The sequence below is a fragment of the Anopheles funestus genome, chromosome 2RL (assembly GCF_943734845.2).
Source record: "Anopheles funestus chromosome 2RL, idAnoFuneDA-416_04, whole genome shotgun sequence".
Classification (NCBI taxonomy): Eukaryota; Metazoa; Arthropoda; class Insecta; order Diptera; family Culicidae; genus Anopheles; species Anopheles funestus.
In genome coordinates, this window is record NC_064598.1 from 14,842,828 (window position 1) to 14,866,406 (window position 23,579).

Below are 23,579 nucleotides of genomic sequence, written 5' to 3' on the forward strand. Positions count from 1 at the left end.
GCCTTGAGGTAGTGCTGCAGCGTCTAAGGTGTGTATAGGGTGAAATAAACAGCGAAAAAAAGCGCGATAGGTCACTTGTCCCTCACCACATTTCCCTTCCACTTCTGCCCCATTTAAACGCTAAAGAAATCCACCGTGGTCAGCAAAGCACGCGTCTCACGTTTGGCGAACAAGAAGCGGGTGTAGAATTGACCGTTTCTGTTGTTGTTGGTGGTGTTGAAGCTTTTGCTCTGCCTCCCAAAGCCAGCCAGTGTGATGGTGGTCAGTGAAATTAGAATTCCGAAGAAGATACAACACACGCCGAAGAGAAACAACAAAAATGGCCCTCGGAAAGGGCGATACCTACCAGAGTTCAAGGTGTGTTATGGTTGCGATATGGTTTGCAACTAGCAAAGAAACGGGCCACCACCAAAGTGGCGCTCCCGGCCACAAGAAGTGACTTCGCAAAGTTCTCTCTCTGTGTGCAAGCCTTGTCTATATATGCATGGTGCATAGTTGCAATTTGCTGCTGCCAAGTTCCTCTTCTTGCTTTGGGTGGACCGAGGTGGAAACAAGGAACACACACACACACACGGGGGTTTGTAATGGCGTTCATTTATTATGCATCCGCTTTGGTGGTTGTGTGGATCGAGTTTGCGGTTGCAAAACGTACTCGGGTAAATCGGGTGTTTTGGCTCGTTGTGCACTATAGTTGGAGATTTTATTTTAACACACAAAGCACTGTAGAGTGATCCGATGTAGGCGATGTGCATAAGAGTTGTGTACTGCAGTTTTATTTTAGTTCTGGTCTTGGGATGTGGAGATATATAAAAAACCTAAATTTATGACAGTATCGAACGATTTTTTTTACGAACTTTATAGCTGCTGGTAAATAGAATAAACAATTCAGTGTCCATTTTCTAGTTCCTTTTTGGAAAATATCAATTACCCATTTCAAGTCAAAATCTTGTTTCACAAAGAGTTATTGAGTAGAGTAATTTATATCCAAAAAAAGAATGTTAAAACATAAAAAATAGAAACATATTTCTTGTACATTATTGTGCTAAATTGATGTACTAAACTTAGAAAAAAAGAAGTATTGTTGTCATTTAAAATAAATCATTTCAATTGATGCATCACTTTCCATAGTTTTTCCTTTTTTCTCTTTCTTTGTGATGGTTTCTTCTCGTACACATTTCCTGGTGGATTTTCGCAACAAGGGGGTGACTCTCCCGGGGGTGGGTTACTGCAACTGAAAAGAGAGTTAGCAATTAATAATACCATAGCAAAGAGACACGATAACAATTCACCTTCTCCTATGCCCAAAGTTACTATTGTTCACGCGCTACTCTCCTTTTCTCACGCGATGATGGTCGCGACACGCGAAACTTCCTCACTGGACATGAGACCGCTATACAATGAAAAAAAGGCAAAAAGACGACGAAAACATTGTTTACGAGACACACACACACCAGTCTCCCACAGTAAAGTAGGTTATCAGGTGGGGTTTTCTTCTGGCTGTAAACTGCGTCTTCTGTGAAGGGAGTAGTAGTAGGGGGATAAAATAGTGGAAAGAAGGTCGTCCACGACGTCATAATGTAAACAAAAAGTGAATTAAAACAAGAGCCACCTCGCACCCTCATCAACCCCCACCACCGTCAAAGAGGGCTTAGAGACGTGTTTTGGTACACTTTGCTTTGAGAAAACTCAGACACTTTCATTAATGATTGGTAGCTCACAGTAAATGAAAGTAATTCCTACTGAAAAGTGTAAATAATTGTGTATTAACTAATAAAAAATGTTGCCTCAGGAATATAAAAATGTTCCATTAGTCAAAGTCTCAAAACGGATGATCTTCTGCTTAAAATTCGTTCAATATTTTCAGCAGCAATTGTTGAATAATTTCTTCACAAAATCAGCTTTAGCTTCGTATTTTTGTGCAATCCACGCTGAAGACAAAATTGCATCTCTGCGATAGGTTTATTTTAATTTTAATTTTCTTTCCATTCTCTTTCAATTTCTATTCACTACATGTGTGTAGTTGTTTCCAAACGCGCACCATCAGACTCTAAGCATCAGTTTGACTTACTTATATGCTTCCACCGATTTATCATTTACTCTTTCGATTCTCCTTTTTTCTATTTCGTTTTACCACTTCAAAAATTCCACCACAAAAAAGGACGGTTGAAGTTCTCGGGGTTGTATACCCTTGACCGCAGGCGTACATTTCCGGGCATACGGTTTAAAGCATATGCTGTCTTAATCCCTCCAGCAAAGGCTGTATTTTATCTGAGGCAAAAACCAGCAACAAAAAAACAGAAGATTGCCAACGTCGATTAATACTATCCCATGCTCCGCAGTGTGTCTGTATTGGTTTTTGGCTCATCGTCGTAGGATGCGTGGAATTTGGTTGTTGGCGGCGGGGGATTGCAGACTGTGGCGAGAGGGTTTCGATGTTTGGACTTCTTGCACTGGCGGTGGAAAACATTAGACGTATTATTATGGATTATAAATCACCTACGCCGAAAGCAAAAATGTTTCTAAGCGAGAGCATTTTTTCTTTCCTTCTCTCTTTCACTCTCTCTCTTTGGTTAACGTCAAATTTTATGGTTTATAGCATAAAACATAATTTTCAGCATCACCGTTATCATTATCTAAAACAAACGTCCTGTGGGGCATCTGAAGTTTGTAAAGACAATCTTTTCAAGCTTTTTTCAAGATTTATCATTTTTTATACAAAATTATTCGTTGTTGCCACGTCATCAACATAAGCTCCTGTGCAACAAAATATCGATTTTAAGATCTCGGCATTGGTTTCATTTTGGAGGTACCTCAGTGTCCCATGAGTCACTAATGCTCTCAATGATTCATCCAGTAAATAGTGAATCGTACAATGAACAGTGTGCGTGTGTTTTCAGTGGAATTTTGCAATGTTCCTATCACATCTTCCCCGCGGGTCAACAGATATCAACGAACGTGTGCGTTGGCTTGGTGTGAGTCATAAGTACATATTGCAAGAATTTCCCATTACACCTATGTTTGCTTCCATACAAACAGCTACGTAGCATATTAAAGGGGTAGATTTTGGGGGTTTTTTGACCACCCAAAGGTATGAAAGATATGCCAAAAATGGATTTCATTTTCTGTTGTCGTACGTAAGACGTAAGACGTAAGTAAACTTTACAAAGAATTTTTCATATCAACATAAAACATTTGAAACATGTACAGTGTACTACCCCCTTAAGCAGTGATTAGTTAGTGCAAGATTTGCTTCTTTTATATTATCCTTAATAATGAGCTCGAACGAATTATTCGATTGCTTCCTACTGACGACAAGTTTAATTAATTAATTAATCACTTCTTTATATCATTCCCAATACCTCTTTGCCTGCTAATAATAAACACTTGAGATTTATTTCAATTCTTTGCATTTATTGATTTACTATCGACTTTTGTTAAATCGGGGAAGTTTGCTAAAAACAAAACGAGAAATAATGGCGGAATTGAGAAGCTAACGGTATTACGCATAGCATAGAAAACGCAAATGGCTTACGATTAAAAGCATATAGCGTGGCAACAAAGTGTGGCAATGTGGGCGAAAAAGAAAAAAAAAACGAAGGTGGTATGCTTGAGAAGGCGGTTTATGAGCAGTTTTTGTTTTTTGTTCTTCGTTTCGTAGCAAACTTCCTTCCAGGTCTGCGTACCACACCACACCCGACAGCATTTTGCTTCCTTATGCATAGTCGTGCGTGCGTGAAAATGCATTATTATGAGCAAACGAGTAGCATAACTGTCTGGTGGCCGCCGTAGTAGTATTAGTAGTAGTGGCACGGGGTTACGTAAAACGATTTCTCCCTCAGTTGATTCGGTGATGGTTCGTGTATTTCCCGGTTAGTTAGTTGGATTTATTTATGTTTTTTTTCACTCTCTTTTTTTTTGGAAATTATGGAAATTGTACTGTGTTTATCCCCATATACCTAGTGTAAAGAAAATAAATGTGAGATAAGTTCAATTTATTTTTATTCGTTAGATTAAGCTCCTTGTAATAAAATTTACCAAAAACTTCTCTCAAGATTTCGATTAATTAAAAAAAAACTCCGAACTACCGGAAGAAGGAAAAGGGTTCCACATGATAAGGTGTGCGATGCGCATGCGAAACGGAATTCAGCTTATTTCCCATTCACATATGTGTGGCGCAGATAGGTGCATGTTAAACAATAAATTTTCTTCCTATTTCATCACTTTCTACTTTGCCGGATTGAACGATGGAAATACGTACAGGAAAAAGGAGGAAACTCTTTTATCTGTATTCCATTTTGGTTCTTCCGCTATCAAACAAATGAAGCAGTACGATGGTTGTGGTGGTTGTGTCATCGTTTTGTTATGAGTGGATGTGGAAATGAAGTTGGAAGGAGGAAACGTGAAAGGCAACTCTTCAAGTAGAAAAGATTAAAATGTTTTTAATTCTTTCTATAAAATGACTTAAAATGTCCACAACTATTAGTTCGTTTTAATATTTTCTCACTCACTTTTAAACGTTATTTTTAGAGAAGTAAGGTTTACCTTTTCAATTATTTTTATTTTTCATGCCAACAGTAGCATAAACGGGGGCTTACAAAAATGTAAAAAAGAGACTTTTTATACTGTTACAGAGGTTGTGCACAAGACCAAAGTTAATTTAAAAAACGGGTACAAGATGATAATTATGACCCGAAATGAGACATCTATAGACGCTTTTGCTCAATGCTCTGAAATGAGAAGTGTCTCAAAAACATAAAAAAAAATAGCGAACCCATTAAAGTAGGTTAGGTGCGTATTTTTCATTCGTCCGTTTTCCTGACCTCATTCGGTGTTGATTTTCTGCTCAATGTTGCTCTCGCACGTTACAGCCAACCATATACTCTGAGCGCTCTAGTATCACCAACATTAGGAAACATCCATTCACCTTCTACCTTACCTATGCTTCACCTCCCACAAGAAAACCCACCCCTTTTGACTGTGTGCGTGTATAAATTGCATAGAAGTTGCTTGGGAGATGGATGGGAGATACTTTGATGCAAAGAAACTGGTCCAGCGAAGCTGGGAACACACATATTATTACTACATTTGCGTGCCACCACCACCCAATGCAAATGTATCATAAATAAACGTAAAATAAAAAAAAAACAAACAATTTATTAATTATGTTATGTCCCCCTGTTCCATTCTACTCTTCAGATCCATAAACAACCAATTCAACGTGACACGACCAAACTCGAGACCTAACACTTTCGTCAATATCCCCTGGATACTGTGCGGCATAAAAGTAAGTACAACCATCATAACACATCCGTGTGTACCATCTATCTAACGTGGGCCTAATGTTTGTCTAATATCGCTTTTCTTTTTAATTTCAGAAACCTTCGGTAGAAAGAAGGCGCAACAGCCTACCTACTAAAGATTGCAAAAGAAAAAAAAAGGTTGCCAACCAACGGCCAAACACAAGAGAGAAAAAAAAACAAAAGAAGAGGTGCGCAAAAGAAATCACACACGTGTTCTATAGCGAGTGATCAAGGGAGCCACCGTCGCATACAACTCTGTAGTAGCTACGACAGGAAAAAGTAATCTATTTCGTCGACTGGACACACAAACAACGTGCGATCTTTATTTTAAGTGCGTATTGCTTTCGGCCTGTTTTAACTGTCGACCGTTAACAACGCCAAAAACTCGGTTCGGTGCGGCGGCGTAATATCGATTGATTCGAAATTCATCAGTAGCAATAACGAAGTGTGTATTGGACTGGAGAAGCATACTACTAGCGGGCACCTAACCTCTAGCCAACAGCACGAAGAAAAAAAAACATTCTCAAATTGAACACAAATTCGGTCAGGAGAAGTCAAATGCATGTTACATCCAAGTAACCGTATTTCACATAGCGAGTGAAAGGAAATTTTCAGTGTAGGAAAAATCTTGATTGAAGCTTGTGTGTTTCCCTCGGTGTGTCGGCGTTTGTTGTGCGTACGTGTACGTTGTATCATTATCCCAAGAGCCGTTTCAACGGTGTTGAGGTCAAAATTGCGCTTTTAATCGTTAGCGGTCGACGGAGGAGTAGCTGCTAGCGGCGAGAAAGCACGAAACACAAACACACAGAGGAACCACTTTCCACAGATACGCAAAGAAAGTGCACGTGGAGTAGGCAGCCACGATACAGAACAGTTGGTGCGGATAGGGGAGGATGGAGCGCGAATCAAATGCAATGCAGCCGATGTGTAGATCTGGATGTGGGTTCTACGGTAATCCGGCACAGGATGGATTATGTTCAGTTTGCTACAAAGTAAGTAAAACACTAACACGCGGGGCACGTGTGTGTGTGTGTGCGGGTGGAAATACTGGTTTCACACATTTCTTTTTTACCACATTGAACACAGGATTTGCTCAGAAAGAAGCAGCAACCACCGGTTAGCAGTACGCCTTCCAGCAACAATGCACCTCAACAACCTGCATCTGGCCAGTCGGTAACAGCGTCCTCAATTAGTATCCGTCCCGTCGTGACGCCGCAAAGCTTTGCCAGCAGCATTGGTAGTAGCAGCAGCACAACAACCACATCAGCCTCTGCATCCGCATCGGTCGCGTCTCCATCGGCGTCGTCCTGTGCCGCTTCCGCCAACAATCCGGTAGTCTCCGCTACCTATACAGCACAACCGACCGTGCACAGTGCCCTATTCTGCTCGGACAAGGATGTAAGTGATGAACACTTTTCGGACTAGCGCATAAAATAGGCGGACATTCGGTTTGCATGTATCCAAGTAATTTATTTATTTTTCTTCACAAAGGGCGAAGCTCATGGTAGCTCGTCCGAACCAAGTGAAGATGATGAAGGTAGTGGTGAGGAAGATGAATTTTATTACGAAATTGAATTGTTAAACCAAGCTACTTCCACTGTTGATGAAGTCCATTTAGGCAAAGAGCAGGTGGTGGATGACGAAGAGCACACTTTACTCTTTGCCACCGACGGTCTTGGCGATGAAGATGAATCTGACTCGCACACTATTTTCAATGTCTCGTTTGATGGTGAATCGCCAGAGCAAGCTGGACATTCGAATTGCAAAAAAGAATTAAATATGGTACCGCCTTTGAACAAAACGATACCTAACGAGACCGTGATTAGTGAGGCGAAACTTAGAAAACGGGTAAATATATTGCTCATTAGTCTATGTTTTGGATTATTCAAGCGAAATAATTAGGATTATAGTAGATTAGTGCGAGAATAGTTTACACAAATTGTTTAGATTAAAATAATTAAAAGTATTTTGTATCAATTCAGTTTTGTAATAATTACTTTCATAATCCTGTTGATCGATCGTCCACCAAATCAAGAGCAATTTATCATATTGTTGACAAATTTTTTTTATACTCTTTTTAGAAAATTAACACTGAGGACAGTGGTAGCCTTGGCGGACATAGTAATAACAGTTCCATAGCTGATAACGAAGACAAAGATGGTGATAAGGATGATGCAAAGAAGAAGAAAAACCGTTGTGCAACTTGCCGTAAGAAAGTAGGACTAACCGGTAAGTATGCGTATCCTGGTTGTGCCCTTTAGGGGTGAATTTGTTTCACATCGTTTTACTTTTACATATTGCACCCGCTATTCGTCGTGCCTACCTCTTGTCTCTCTTTTGCTGATTATGTTCTTTTGTTTGGTTTTATTTTCATTTTCATCTTCGTCCCAAAAAGGATTCGAGTGCCGGTGTGGTGGACTGTTCTGCGCGATACATCGATACAGCGACAAGCATGAATGTTCGTTCGATTACCGGGAACTCGGTGCAGCAGAAATTAGGCGTAATAATCCCGTCGTGGTTGGCGAAAAGATTCAGAAAATTTGAACACCCTTCGTGCCATCGTATCGTAATAGTTCGTCACAAACAGTGCAGCGCAGCATCCAGTGTGCGGCAGCGGGCACCGGTCACCAACATCGTTACAGTCACACCACCACCACTATAAGCATATGCAGTCATATGTCTCGTTAAATTCGTAGCATTTTTCTTCTCGATTCGTCGTTTCCCCACATGTGTAGTATTTGTGAGAGGAGGGGAGAGCATCCGAGGGGTAGCAAAAAGAGCGGAAATTCTTTCATAAAAGAAACTTCCGGGCAACATGGTTATGCAGGCACACACGCCTCCTTTACTCTTTCTCTCTCGCTCTTACACATCATTGCGAAATTTGCATGCTCGATAGCCGGCAACTTCCTTTACTCCCGTTGCTTCTGCTTTGCTGTGCAGCGCCTAACCCCGTGTGCATATTTCATACTTTGAATCACTGACGAGCGTAACTGGAGATCAAACCACCAGCGCAAAGGAATAAGAAAGCCCAGCAACAGAGGGAGCGAGCAACTGCAGGCAAACGGATAACATGTGTGGGCGAAGGACGCTATCGCAATCGCGGTTCCCCGTGTGTGCATAGTAAACATGGCCAAGGGGATGGGGAAGAAGGCTAAAGGCATCAAAGGCGCCAAATTTTAGTTACTAGAAAAAGGCGAAACACAATTGCTGGCAAACAAAAAAAGGAAACCATCCCACAAACACAAAATGGCAAAAACATGGATTCAGCTAATACAACTCATCTAAGCACGCGGGTGTGTATTTTCGTTAAGAAAAATAATTATGAGAGTAGAATTATTTTACAAGATTACACACAAAACATATACGGATACACAGCACAACACGCCACACTTTACAATCTAAAGAGTAATGAAATATGAGACACAATAAAAGAAAGCAGCGAGAACACATTGTGAAAGCTATAACGCGCACACACCCATACTAGCACGTACAATGCTATACGCGTGAGGCACAGCAAAACATGCACAGCACATACGCGCGCGTGCGAAAGGCGAAACGCTCAACTAGGATCACTTGCGCTGGCCCTAGTGTGCGTTGCTCCTACTAGTAGGATAATCGACTGGGCTTTATTTTTATGGAGCAAAACAAAAACCAACAAGGATAATGAATAAGTGCTTGCGCAGATGTTTGCCATTTGCCGGTGTACTTAGTCGCTCGCCTTCAGCACCCTGTGCGCGCGTGTGTGTGTATGTGCGTGTGTGAGTTGATAATAGAACTCCTAAACAATCAAATCCTAAAGATTTTATTTCTATAACGAATGCAAATCAAATCATAGAAACGCGTGTAGACGGCGGCGCAAACTCACCCTGTATATGAAGCTGAATATAGATTGGCGAAGGAGAAGGAATTGCTGTGGATGATGGAGATTTTGACATTCATACACGTATTTTGTTCGTTTTCGTTGATCCAACTTGGTCCCTGGTAGAAACATTATCACGCTTATTATATTTTTTTTTACACAAATGTATGATAGCTGTAGTAAAATAAGTCAGTAATAGACATGATGATATGATTGGTTTGATGAGAAACTCGTTCGATTGGGTTTGAACTATTTTTCTTCGCTTTTACTGTGTGTGTGCAAAGGAATTAAAAATCTATTAGCTTTTTTTTTATTAGCAGCTAGCTTGTTTTCTGTTATTGTCGGGAAAGTCTCTTTCAGCTGGTTGCGAACAATACCACCATCAACCGGTTTGCGTATTGAGAGTATTAAGTGGTTTTCTTCGTGCAAGTGTATTTTGGGCACATTGGGCTGATCATTAGCTCAGCACACCGAACTCATTTGCACTAAATCATTAAATTCTAGTTTTATCGATGTACATAGGAATATAAATATACCGCTTTAGTTTCCCAGATCCGATCCTGTGTGAACTGATTCGAATTAGTTGTTTTAAAATTGGTTTCTTTCTTCATTTTTTTTTTGTCTTTTAATCGCGCTACCCCTAGCGCTTTGTTTTGTCTTTTCCCTTTTCACTAGTTGTGCTGGGTTCGAGTTTCTTTTTATTGTCTGTTTCTTGTTCTATAATTGACGCTTTGTCTGTTTCATCCGTTGTTGTCTTGTTAGTCTAATCTTTTAGTTTTCTTCGATCGTTTTAAAGTTTACTGCTCCAACGAGTGGGTCAACCATCTTTACATAATAGCTCAATTCCTTATTGTTACTTTTAGCATTGCGCAAATGGAATTTCTTTCGTGCAATGGTTTATCAAAAATGTAAGCTTTCGTTCTTTCGATTGGAGCTAGAACTATGAAACGAAATGCAAAAATGCTGTTTTTTTCTCTTTTGCTCTTTGCACCATCGAAGACCATGTAAAAATGCAATAATCTGCAATGAAACATAATTAATTTTAATGCATCCTTTTGCAACACACTCTCGGGCGGGAAATAAACTGGTTCTCCAAGCAACGCAGAATTATATGTATGATTAGTCTAATCGAAGCATATGCAAACAACAAGTTAAAACTATTTTTAAAACGATGCTGTCCACGAGAATGGCGTTTCTGTGTAATCAATATCTAGCGGAAAGTGTAGCAAAGATAATCGCGTTAGGTATCCGATAAAGACACACATACACAACACTCACAACCAACCAGCCAGCCCAGCCAACTGATAAAAGCGATCACATCTTCCAACAGAAAAGTATGAATAAAAAGTGTAACATTTAAATGCAATTCTTCTTGTGTGCGATTGAGCGTGTACGTGTTACGTGTGCGTGAAGTGTGCGTGTTGTGTATTTGTTTATGTTTTTTTTTCTTTGGTTCAGCTTGAACTTAGTTGTAGGGGGCGTGCGGTGGATTGCGGAAACACGAATTAGATAATGGAACCGATGAAACAATGGGATGAATATGAATGGATAAGCAAAAGAAATCTAATTCGTATATAAATATACATATACATATAAAAAATATAAAAAAATACTATACATATTTGCATATATATTTTACTAACAAAACGTGGAAAGAAAATACAAAACAAAAAAAAACACACAGAAACAAAAAATGCTTATTACATCGGAACGAAAAGTCAACCTAAAATGAAAACTAGCGAGAGCGGCGGTTTAAAATTAAGCGAATAAAACTACTGAACTTTAATCTTTAAGCAAAATTCGACCACAACACACACGTGGTCATCCTGAGTGCAGAATGCAAGAGAATGGAAAATAATAGAAAACGCGAATGAATGAGATATAACTATAGTAAGGAGTAGAGGAGGAAAAAAAGGGAAAGCGAAAACAAGCAAAGAACAGAGATAAATTGATAAGAGGCAAATAGAGCTGTGTCGCTCCGTACATGACCACACTTTGATAGCCCCACACACACACACCCTTAATCGATTGTAATATAGATTAATAGACTTGTATCTGTAAAAAAAAAAAACAAACAAACAGCAGCAAAACATTGAAAAGCGCAACTACGAAAGATATTTTGCGAAAGATACCCATCGGTAGAAAGCATCTCAAACGATGTGGCTTCACGTTCGATAGCGCTGGTAGGATTGTAACACATCATCAAGAACGAGTTCAGCAATAGATCCAATAGCGTTTAGAGGTGCGACGAGTAACCACTACTATTACTATTACTACTACAACTACTGGCCTCCCAGAGACCTCAACAGGCGGCTCACCAGGGGTAGTAGGTGAACGTAACACGGTGTACGATGTGTTTTGTTTCGGTCGTTACTCAAGGCACAGTCCCAAAGCACCACGTCAAAAAACTAAAGCAACAGAATGAGTTAATGTATATTTTGTTTTAAAAGGTTAAACCTTTTTTGCACGATATTGTTCGGCTAATTGTAAACCTAACACACGCAATACAACAATGTACACACATCGTATAGAGGGAGAGAGAGAGTGAGCCCACACGGTAACAATCGCACTTAAGAACGCCAATTTACACGGATTAGGTTCTTATCTTATTAACAATGCATTACTTTGCGTAACCAGCGAATGATTTCACGCATTCGGTTTGCAACAGGCCAACACAAACCGGTATAAAGGGGAACAAGAGTGGTATGAAGTTAAGGTTAAATTACTGACCTTTTTTCCATTTATATTAGTTACTGAAATGCAATTCGTTTGATAAGAATATATGTCTCTAAAATTTGGTTTTGTCATGATCGGATGCACAACATGTTGCATTTGCACGTTGCGATTCTGTGTCTATTTGCTTATGTTTCGGGCCGTGGCATTTGTTATTAAATAGATGTCCGTTTCATGTGTGTGTGTGTGGAATACAACCAAAATGTAGATTGGGTGTGTTGTGCAAAACAGGGGGCTGATACACACAATCAGGTGTTACTTCGGATAAATTCAATGTACGGTTTTTGGTGTTTTTTGTTTATTATACTTCATTCGATCCCATTAGCTTATTTAGCAATGCACACCGTGGTGTGTCGGTTGACAAAGCAGCAGGATACGGACAAGGATTCAAATCCTACAGCCTCCGTAATTAATCGTGTCTTGTTTTGATTACGTGCTTTTCCCGTTTAGCATTTAGTTCCATATGCGTATGATTTACTCGACTCTTCATTCATACCTTTACTAAGCGAAGTATGCAGCATCAATGTGGAAACAAGGGATAGATTTTAGCGTTTAAGTCACTAGACAAATTGATACATGTTGTGTTATTATAGTAGAAAACCCGTAAGAAAAATTTTACCTGATCTATACAATCTCGTTTGTTTCTCGTTTTATTTGTTTTCATCTTTGTTTTCCTTTCTTTTGTTTGTTTCATCTTTGGTACACCGTTTTGTGCACGTTTTCTGGATGTTTCTTTTGTATTTAAAACTTATTCTGCTTTTCACAGTTATTATTAAACTTATTCTGCTTTTCACAGTGATGGGGGGTGTGTATTGTATTTTGTCTACGGCTTAGTTTTTTTCGAATTGTTTTTCTTTCATCACAGTTCTAGTTGTGTCTCAATACTAAAGCTATTATAGCAAAATGGAAATGGATCACATATTACGTTTTATCGAAATAATAACACGTGGAAAGAAATTCGAATTTAGCAGTTCAAAAAAGACAGTTCCCTTTAACAACAGCACGCTGCTTCGTAGTCAACCTATATTGTGCTGGCTTTGTTTTTCTTGCTAGCATCTTGCCTGTTCCCCTTTTTGGCTACCACCTTTCTCACTCGTATCCTTCCTTTCTGAGCGCTATTATACATATATACATATGCATATATACATATATTAATGTGTATAAAAGAGGTAGGCTTAAGGTTGGAACTAACATACTTATTGCAGAGCAGTGTAATTCATCACTTTTGAGCATTATTTCGAGCGGAAAGGAACAAAACAACATGTAGAAACGGGGAGGGCCCGGCGATTATGGTATTAATCGATCGGGAAGCGTATGTTTAGTGGAACGTTTGAAAAGCCGCCACCGTTAAGGATCTGTAATTTAGGAAGAAATTAAACAGAAAATGTAAAACAAAGAAAAAACTAACTATAACGTCTCGCTTTAGATCTTGCGCAGATTGAGGAACATTTCGAAAGGCACAATACATACACTTTGCAATAGAAGAAGGAAAACAAAGGTGATAAATCAGAAGTGGTAAAGAATAATGCTGGGGGTGGGTAATGTAATCCTGCTTTCTTTTCACCCCCCCCCCCCCACAAAAGGCTCAAGTGGAAAACTGTTACTAACTATCCGTAAGGGAAAAAAAGATTAATAGATCTTACGTTTGTTTCAACCTTTGTTTGGATTTGATCAACAAAACTAGAGCTACGATAAATGTATGTCGTGCCACGGTACGATGAGAGGACATTTCTGTTTCAGATTTCTCCACTTAATGCAAATCACTATCAATTATCCTTGTATCTGTCGTTTGCTTCAGTTTTCCAACATGTTATGCCTGAGAGAAAGGCTTTTTCTTATAACGAGATATGTAGCGTGGGCACACCAAACAAACACCCACGGCCCAATATCCTACAGAGTGCCGACGATGGTGTGATGGGTAATCAGTGCGCGTGTGTGTGTGTATAAACTGAAACAACAACAAAAATAACACAATCCAAAAAATGTTGGAATGGAAGAAAACTATCATAGTAAAAGCTCTGTAACTTATTACTTCGATGCTAGTAAATTGGGTGGAGGAGTGACCACCACGCGTATAAACGTGCACATAGAACACAACACATGGGATATGTATGTAGGCCATTTTCGAAAGGAGTAAAAACGGACCTCCACTTACCACTTATCTTGTACACGTGATCGATGTGATCCCAAGCTGAAGGTGGATTAAGCGTAGTTGGCGATCAGTGAAACACAGGGATTCAGAACACGGGGGCCGAAAATAGGAGAGGGGACAAAACAGCACTAAGAAAACTACCACTAAATTGAATGGGTATATACCGTATTGTGGTGCACACCTTATGAGAGAACAATAGAATGAGCAGAAATGGACGAAAGGGGGAAAAACGTGCCCCCAAAAAAACACATGAACAATGTGTGGGTGTAGTGTGGTGAGGGGGAGATATCGTCCATCGTGCGTCGTTAGTGTGTGATGTTGGTGATTTAGGAACGAAGTCAGAACTTCACACCGTGACAATGTTGTGCAAACTCTGGTGTAGGATATACATCTTCGGAAAGGGTAAACAACAATAAACTGTGAGAAAAATAAAACGTATCATCGCTGGTGTTGTGTGTGTATGTATGTTTCGGTGATAAGTTGAGAAAACATTAAATACCTAGTCTTCCGAAGATTCTGAAAAGAAATCATGAAATGCATAACCATTTGAGCGACAAATACCTTTCGGATGCTGCCTTTACGTAAATGGGTCAAAAACGTACCAATTTCGTCCAAAACTTTAATTGAGTAACGCTGTAAATAAATTTCACAATCAGCTCCAAATAATTTATTTAAACTGAAAGGTTCCTCTTTCACGAAATGTTGCCAATGGTGTTCGCGGACAAATGATCAGATCAGATTCTATTTCCTACATTGTACAGGTTGATAGGGAGTAAGTAGTAGCATGCAATTATGATTAGAAATTTCAGCAAGTTCATGGCAACTATAGAGTTCGACGCTTATCCCTCCGTTGAAGTCCTTCTCAATTCGTCCAGAAATGGACAGGTTCGTCATGTCGAATAGCAAGAGTTTATAAGCAGCAATACTTACCTCTATCTTTCTTAAGCGCAAAGAAATGTGCTCACAATATTACAAGTAAGAAGAAACCTTTCATTTCTTCTGTATCAGTTTTTATATTATAAAATCGTTGGCAAATTTTGCAAAATTCAAAACAATTACAAATTGGCTGCGTACGTGATTTGTTTGCTTTGGGAAGAAATCAAACCAATCACATAAACCAAGCCCAATAGGGTTTTGACAGGCAAACATAAAAAGAGCACTCGCACAAACAAGACCGAACGAAGAAGAAGGCATTTTTTGCCGACGCCATTAACCAATTGTGTGGTGTAGTGAAGCGCGGACACAAGTTGGCTAATGCTTTGTTGCCTGAATACTAATAGTAAACAAAAGTGTGAAAAATAATTTCGGTACCATCGCACCATGTACGAAAATGAAGAAGGTAAGCCGATACAGTGGAACCGTTTGCGTGAAACAACCCGTTTTCATGCACCATCATAACACTGCATTTCACAACTTTCTTCCGGCGGCTTAGATCATTTCGAGGAGGAAGATCCAGAGGAGATTTCGCACGAACTGTGGCAGGAAGCATGCTGGATCGTCATCAACGCATATTTCGACGAAAAGGGTCTCGTGCGGCAGCAGCTGGACAGCTTCGATGAGTTCATACAAATGTCGGTACAGCGAATCGTGGAAGATTCGCCGGCCATCGAGCTGACAGCGGAAGCGCAACATTCGTCAGGCGAGATTGAAAACCCTACGCGCTACCTGCTAAAGTTTGACCAGATCTATCTGTCGAAACCGACGCACTGGGAAAAGGATGGTTCCCCCTCGCCGATGATGCCGAACGAGGCACGTCTACGCAATCTGACCTACTCCGCACCGCTGTACGTAGACATTACCAAGACGAAGTTGGTCGAAGGCCAAGATCCGGTCGAAACACAACATCAGAAAACGTTCATTGGCAAGATTCCTATCATGTTGCGTTCCACGTACTGTCTGCTGTCACAGCTAACTGATCGTGATTTGACTGAGTTGAACGAATGTCCGCTCGATCCGGGCGGTTACTTTATTATCAACGGTTCGGAAAAGGTACTGATCGCACAGGAGAAGATGGCCACCAATACGGTGTACGTGTTCAGCATGAAAGATGGCAAATATGCTTACAAAACGGAGATACGGTCCTGTCTGGAACACAGTTCACGACCCACCTCGACGCTGTGGGTGAACATGATGGCTCGAGGCGGTCAGAGTATAAAAAAATCGGCCATCGGGCAGCGCGTGATAGCGATCTTGCCGTACGTGAAGCAGGAAATTCCGATCATGATCGTGTTCCGTGCGCTCGGGTTCGTCGCTGATCGAGACATCCTCGAACACATCATTTACGACTTTGACGATCCGGAAATGATGGAAATGGTGAAGCCGTCGCTAGATGAAGCGTTCGTCGTGCAGGAGCAAAATGTAGCGCTTAACTTTATCGGAGCTCGTGGTGCACGGCCGGGCGTTACTAAGGACAAGCGTATCAAGTACGCGAAAGAAATCCTGCAGAAGGAAATGTTGCCTCACGTGGGTGTGTCCGATTTTTGTGAAACCAAGAAAGCATACTTCCTCGGATACATGGTGCATCGGTTGCTGCTGGCTGCGCTAGGCCGTCGCGAGCTGGACGATCGTGATCACTACGGTAACAAGCGTTTGGATCTGGCCGGTCCCTTGCTGGCGTTTTTGTTCCGTGGACTATTCAAAAACCTAATGAAGGAGGTACGAATGTACGCACAGAAGTTCATTGATCGTGGAAAGGACTTTAACCTCGAGCTGGCCATCAAGACGAAGATTATTACGGACGGTTTGCGCTATTCGCTGGCCACGGGTAATTGGGGCGATCAGAAGAAAGCCCATCAGGCACGCGCTGGTGTGTCTCAGGTGTTGAACCGTTTGACGTTTGCCTCTACATTGAGCCATTTACGACGCGTTAATTCACCGATCGGACGTGACGGCAAGCTGGCAAAACCTCGACAGCTACACAACACACTTTGGGGCATGATTTGTCCCGCCGAAACGCCTGAAGGTGCTGCGGTCGGTTTGGTGAAGAATCTGGCACTAATGGCGTACATTTCCGTCGGTTCTCAGCCGTCTCCCATTCTCGAGTTCTTGGAAGAGTGGTCTATGGAAAACTTGGAAGAAATTGCACCGTCCGCTATTGCTGATGCAACCAAGATCTTTGTCAACGGCTGTTGGGTGGGTATCCATCGCGATCCGGAACAGTTGATGGCAACGTTGAGGAAGCTGCGCCGTCAGATGGATATTATCGTGTCTGAAGTGTCGATGATCCGTGATATTCGGGATCGTGAAATTCGCATCTACACGGACGCCGGTCGTATCTGTCGGCCACTGCTGATCGTGGAGAATGGATCACTACTGTTGCGCAAAAACCACATCGACATGTTGAAGGATCGAGATTACAATAACTATGGATGGCAGGTGCTGGTGGCGTCCGGTGTGGTCGAGTACATCGACACTCTCGAGGAAGAAACGGTTATGATCGCGATGACACCGTACGATCTGAAACAGGATAAAGAGTACGCCTACTGTACGACCTACACACACTGCGAGATTCACCCGGCGATGATTTTAGGAGTCTGTGCGTCCATTATTCCCTTTCCGGATCACAATCAGAGCCCGCGTAACACTTACCAGAGCGCTATGGGTAAGCAGGCGATGGGAGTCTACATCACCAACTTCCACGTGCGGATGGACACGCTTGCGCACGTGCTTTACTATCCGATGAAACCGCTCGTAACGACACGTTCGATGGAGTACCTTCGTTTCCGTGAGTTGCCGGCCGGTATCAACTCGATCGTAGCAATTCTCTGCTACACGGGCTACAACCAGGAGGACAGCGTTATCCTGAACGCATCGGCCGTCGAGCGCGGTTTCTTCCGGTCGGTGTTCTATCGATCGTACAAGGATTCGGAAAGCAAGCGCATCGGTGACCAGGAAGAACAATTCGAGAAACCAAACCGGCAGACGTGTCAGGGCATGCGGAATGCGCTGTACGATAAGTTAGACGAGGATGGTATTATTGCGCCTGGATTGCGTGTTTCCGGAGATGACGTTGTCATTGGCAAGACGATCACGCTGCCCGAAACGGATGACGATCTGGACGGGACGACGAAACGGTACACCAAGCGAGATGGGTCAACGTTTTTGCGAAACTCCGAAACCGGTATCGTCGATCAGGTGATGCTGACCCTTAACAGCGAAGGATACAAGTTTTGCAAGATCCGTGTGCGATCGGTACGCATTCCACAGATCGGTGATAAGTTTGCTTCGCGCCACGGACAGAAAGGTACGTGCGGTATTCAGTACCGCCAGGAAGATATGCCGTTTACGTGCGAGGGCATTACGCCGGACATTATCATCAACCCGCATGCTATCCCGTCGCGTATGACCATTGGCCATTTGATCGAGTGCATCCAGGGGAAGCTGGGTTCAAACAAGGGCGAAATCGGTGACGCAACGCCATTCAACGATGCGGTAAACGTGCAGAAGATTTCCACCTTCCTGCAGGAGTACGGTTACCATCTGCGTGGTAACGAGGTCATGTACAATGGGCACACCGGGCGCAAGATCAATGCGCAAGTTTTCCTCGGTCCGACCTACTACCAGCGTCTGAAGCATATGGTGGACGACAAGATACATTCGCGGGCCCGTGGTCCGGTGCAGATACTCGTACGACAACCCATGGAAGGTCGTGCTAGGGACGGTGGCTTACGTTTCGGTGAGATGGAACGTGATTGTCAAATTTCGCACGGTGCGGCACAGTTTTTGCGCGAACGTTTGTTCGAGGTATCCGATCCGTACCGGATTCACGTGTGCAACTTCTGCGGACTGATCGCGATCGCTAATCTGCGCAACAATACGTTCGAGTGCAAGGGTTGCAAAAATAAGACACAGGTAATGATGGTTTTATTCAAAAAGCTGTGAATGAAGAGCTTAATTTTTATGTTTCTTTGTATTTTGCAGATATCTCAGGTGAAGCTTCCGTACGCTGCGAAACTCTTATTCCAGGAACTGATGGCAATGAACATTGCGCCACGATTGATGGTACTGTAAACGACATAGCGCGCTAATGTTCCGATTAGTTTCGGTTCGGCTGTTTGCTGCACACACGTGTAATGTGTTTTTACTTTTCTCTAGAATAAAACAGCTCTTTATTTAAATAAGCCACGTGTGGACATTATTGTTGAATATAAAAAAAGAAACTTATCAAGTGAAACTCGTAAACTCATAAATTAATATATATCGAATAGTACAATAGTACATTTTTTATTTAAAATTTTATTATAGCATATAAAAAATATTCGACCTAGAACAGTAATATAATCCTCTAGTAGCTTGAGGGTTATTTCAACATGATTTGACTGGCTGGCAGCCCTGCTGTCAAATTAATGTCAGCGAAGGAAAAGTCCAAATCAGCCGACAGGTGAAAAAATAACTAATCAGCCGCGTTTGTCGTGTAGTAGCGGAAAGCAGATAAAAAACCACATAGTTTTGACTAAAAATCAATCCTTTGGTAAGATTTGGCAGCAGGTGTTGGTAGTATAGACGGGTGCGCTTACAAAATGAGGTATAGCGCTGGCGATGTCTGGCGCCGTGGGTTAGCTCTACTACTAGTTCTATTATCGACCTGCAGTGGATTATACGAAGACCAGATAGGAAAATTTGACTGGTAAGTTCCGAACAATTGCTCCTACTTCCTTTGCGGCTTTCGTGCGACTAATTCCATTACATGGCTGTGTTTTAGGCGACAACAGTACGTTGGAAAGATAGTGGATGGTGCCTTCGATACATCATCCGTCGATCGGATAATTGTCGCGACCGAAAGCAACGTGCTTGCAGCAATTAGCGCCAAAACTGGTGATATCCTCTGGCGCCAAGTGCTAGAAAATGGTCCCCGTGGCACGGTAAAGCTTTTGCACGTTACAAGCCCTTCATCGACTGGGGCGAGAATAAATCGAGGCAATAGCGGGTACGATGTGATTACCGTCACTGGCAGTAATCCGGCATTGGTTCGCGGATGGAATTCCAACCTAGGTACGCTCGAATGGGAATGGTCCCTGTTACCGTCGGTCGCCGAGGAATCTGCAATGGCCGCGGTTTGGTTTGAGCATGATGGGCTACTCTACCACGTCGTGCCCGTTTGGGGATCGCACCTGGAAGTGACACCATATCAGGCTGTATCCGGCCAACAGGCACGGTCAACGACGAGTCGCATTGCCGCTGGTTGGATTGCAAAGGATCGCTGTACCCTGGCCGGCAGCTTTTTTGCCTGCGGCATCAAGGAACAGTTGCTCGGGCTCGATCTAGCGGCAGATGCTAGCAGCACGGTTGTTTCGAAACCACTCGGCTCGGAAGCTATTGGTTGTCCCAGGGCGGTACGTGGAGAAGCGGCTGTCATCCAAAATGGCCGCTACTATTCGTTGCGTTCCGATAAAAAACTTGCCTTTGGATCGCGTGATGCTGCAATGGTAGATCACATGGTGCAGGAGGGTGAACCGATTCTTCTCCAAGGTATGATTGATCGGACGATCAACAAGCTAACGCTCAATGCACACCGGTTGCGCGATTTTGTGCGTTTCGAACCGGTCGAATTCAGTACGGAGTTCAGTGAAACGTTAGGCGATCCGGAACTGATTGCCATTCGTTGCAAACAATCGTCCGGTGGTGGTTCATCGAGAGTCGCAGCTGGGCTTGTGTGTCGGGTACTTTTATCCACCGAGGATGGAGCAATCGTGCTGGTGCAGCAGGGAAAAATAAAATGGGTACGCGAAGAAGCACTAGCCGAGGTGGAGACGGCCGATTTCCTCGATCTCACGCTTTCCGATGCTGAGGGCGCAATTGAGGAGGAGCTTAACAACAAAAATGGTAAGGTATTGTTTTGTAAAACCTTAATATTTTAAATCGCAGCAACTCGGGTGGAGCTCGAGTTTAAATAATTGTATCTAACTATCCGTTTACTTCCTATTTCGTTCGTTCGCTTCACACAACTTGGCGGAATTGTATAGCAGAAGAAAATGGGCCGGAATGTGAGTGTAATTGCTCTGTTGAAGTTTTACTGGCCGCTTTCTGCCAGGATGTATTAAGTTGTTTGCTTTTTTTTTTCCACAAGTGTGTTTTCTTATTTCGTTTTACGCGTTCATAGTAGGCTGTGTCATTACGACTGTCGAGTGGAATCGACCCAATAGATATTTGCTTTATTGTGTTTTATGTTTTTGGTTTCCTTTTGCGTTTACTTCGATTTTATTTATTTATTTCGGTTCGTATTTACGATTTACGAGTTATTTTTCTTGTTTCTTTCATTTTGTTCTTAAGCGGCTTATTAGTAATATCGTTTTTTCTATTCGAATTACCCCCAGGGGATGTCTTCGGAGCCTTCCAGCGCCGCATCACAGCACAGTTGTCACACGTGAAAAATTTGATCCTACATGTTCTTGGCATTGGACCGGCTCCATCGAAAGCCCAACGGGCTGGCCTGGTGAGGGATGATTTCGGACTGCACAAGATGCTCATAGTGGTCACGTCCAGCGGAAAGATATTTGGCATCGACAATGTGTCGGGCAAACATCACTGGGTGCGCTATCTGTCGACCTTCACCGGTTTCGGCAACGGGCAGCCAATGAAACTGTTAGTGCAGCGCACCTCTCGCTTCTATCCACTACCGGCCCAGTGCGTCATTCTAGGGCGTGAGAAGAGTGATTCAAAAAGGGCGCTACTTTACGTGTTCAACCCCATCACCGGTCAACCGGTTGCCGGTGGTGGTTTAATCACATTGCCTTACCGCGTACAGCAGGTTGCGCTGTTACATCAAACGGGTCCGGATTTCCTTAAAGGCTTGCTGCTGCTTGACTACGATAACAATGCGCACGTGGTTCCGGAATCGTTGGCAGTACATGCGAACAATTTCTATCTCTTCACCACCGACCAGCGAATGGCGCAGATGCGTGGCTTTCTGGTGCAGTACCGTGCCGGCAAGCTTGAAACCCTTCCCACGTGGCAGATCGATTTGAGTGGAGCGAGCAAAAGCCAACAAATTATTGCGTGCGAAGGTAAGAGCCCTATCGAGCACGTGCACTCGCAGGGACGTGTCATGGCGGACCGATCGGTACTGTACAAGTACATCAATCCGAATCTCGTTGCCGTCGCAACTAATGGGCCGGATAATATTCATAAATGTGAGTACGAAAGCGTGCCGTTGGCAAACTGTACAGAGTTTAAAAAGGAATCATTTCTATTCGTTTCTCATTGCAGACATTCTGAACGTGCATTTGGTGGACGTTGTATCTGGCTCTATTGTGTTTTCAATGTCGCATAAACGCATTCGTCCACCGCTGCACATGGTGCACTCGGAGAACTGGTTAGTTTATTCGTACTACAATGATAAAGCACGCCGCACAGAGATAAGTAAGTATGATTGTGAAGAAAGCAATCTTTCTCCTGATAAAATAACACATAAAACTTACATTCTGCTTTGTCAGCCTCGATCGAGCTGTACGAGGGCAAGACACAAACAAACAGCACCGTATGGAGCTCACTGGATGCACCGCCACTACCGATGGTGGAACGCCAATCTTACATACTGCCGATGGCGGTGGCCGCACTGAAGGAAACCATCACCGAGAAAGGCATCACAAGCAAACACATTTTGATCGGGCTTACGACAGGCGCGGTCGCTGAAATGTCCTGGGCATTGCTTGATCCCCGGCGACCTGTCACCTCGCCCGAAAAGGCACGCGAAGAGGGCATTGTACCGTACATGCCGGAACTTCCGCTACCGCATGAAATTCTTATCAACTACAACCAGACGGTGGCACACATTCGCGGCATGCATACGGCTCCATCCGGGCTGGAGAGCACCTGTCTGGTACTGGTGCACGGGCTCGATCTGTTCGTGACTCGCGTATCTCCATCGAAAACATTCGATCTGCTAAAGGAGGACTTTGATTACTTCCTCATCACGGTTGTGCTAGTTGTGCTAACCACTACATCCTTTGTGGTGAAACAGCTCTCCTCGAAAAAGCTCATCAAGCAAGCGTGGAAGTGATCACCGTATGTAAGGAACAATAACAAAACCGTACACTTTAAGCGGTCGAAGCAAGCGAGCGATTCCTGTGTATGGAAAATGGTGTGTGGCGTGTAACACCATTCGTATTGTACAACCAAAAAGACATTTAAATGCATTTTCACTTCAAACCTATTTGCTACGCGCGATCGAGTTTTGTTTGTAACCGGACACACCTTATTCTTATTGCGTTCGCTGTTCTAGTAGTTTCTGTCTAATTGAAATAGGTATGTAAAACATGCGCCCATTGGTATCGTGGCGTGCGGAAAAGAAATCCATTTGCTCTGGTATATTCGTTCACCCCACAATGCGAATTGGCAGCTATTTTAATTTTCCTTTAACTTGGTGGCAACTTCGGTAGCTGGGCGTATATTACAATTATTTTATTTTAAGTTTCATTCGTAGTTTAATTTTCTAGACCAAATAAAAACTAAAAAACGGTGGTGGATCTTCCGCCAAAACAGTGTGACAGTGAATGTTTTGTGGTACCTAGGAAGTTATTTCCAGCGTGCAAGAAAG

The 23,579-nt window shown here is 42.6% G+C and overlaps 3 protein-coding genes across 6 annotated transcripts in view; all 3 read left to right on the plus strand.

Annotated features, from left to right (window-relative positions):
- LOC125765143 (AN1-type zinc finger protein 6) overlaps positions 1–10,780 on the plus strand; it is a 30,074-nt gene extending 19,294 nt beyond the window's left edge. For all 3 annotated transcript variants that reach the window (XM_049430040.1, XM_049430041.1, XM_049430042.1), the window contains exons 2-6: positions 5,197–5,284; positions 5,376–6,292; positions 6,387–6,698; positions 7,382–7,529; positions 7,696–10,780. In XM_049430040.1, coding sequence (XP_049285997.1) covers positions 6,194–6,292; positions 6,387–6,698; positions 7,382–7,529; positions 7,696–7,844 — 708 coding nt within the window. In that variant the 5' untranslated portion in view covers positions 5,197–5,284; positions 5,376–6,193 and the 3' untranslated portion in view covers positions 7,845–10,780. The remainder of the gene's footprint in view (positions 1–5,196; positions 5,285–5,375; positions 6,293–6,386; positions 6,699–7,381; positions 7,530–7,695) is intronic.
- A 4,422-nt stretch (positions 10,781–15,202) lies between these two features.
- LOC125764925 (DNA-directed RNA polymerase II subunit RPB2) lies at positions 15,203–19,164 on the plus strand. Its single transcript, XM_049429652.1, has 3 exons — positions 15,203–15,383; positions 15,477–18,895; positions 18,965–19,164. The coding sequence occupies exons 1-3, from the start codon at positions 15,365–15,367 to the stop codon at positions 19,052–19,054; spliced, it is 3,528 nt and encodes a 1,175-aa protein (XP_049285609.1). The 5' UTR covers positions 15,203–15,364; the 3' UTR covers positions 19,055–19,164.
- A 162-nt stretch (positions 19,165–19,326) lies between these two features.
- On the plus strand, positions 19,327–23,536 carry LOC125764949 (ER membrane protein complex subunit 1). Of its 2 annotated transcripts, XM_049429712.1 has the most exons (6): positions 19,327–19,670; positions 19,746–20,866; positions 21,007–21,027; positions 21,358–22,173; positions 22,250–22,402; positions 22,477–23,536. In XM_049429712.1, the coding sequence occupies exons 1-6, from the start codon at positions 19,564–19,566 to the stop codon at positions 23,040–23,042; spliced, it is 2,784 nt and encodes a 927-aa protein (XP_049285669.1). In that variant the 5' UTR covers positions 19,327–19,563; the 3' UTR covers positions 23,043–23,536. The 2 variants fall into 2 exon arrangements, with proteins under 2 accessions (XP_049285669.1, XP_049285670.1); XM_049429713.1 differs by lacking the exon at positions 21,007–21,027 and having other exon boundaries at positions 19,329–19,670.
- Positions 23,537–23,579: the final 43 nt, after the last annotated feature.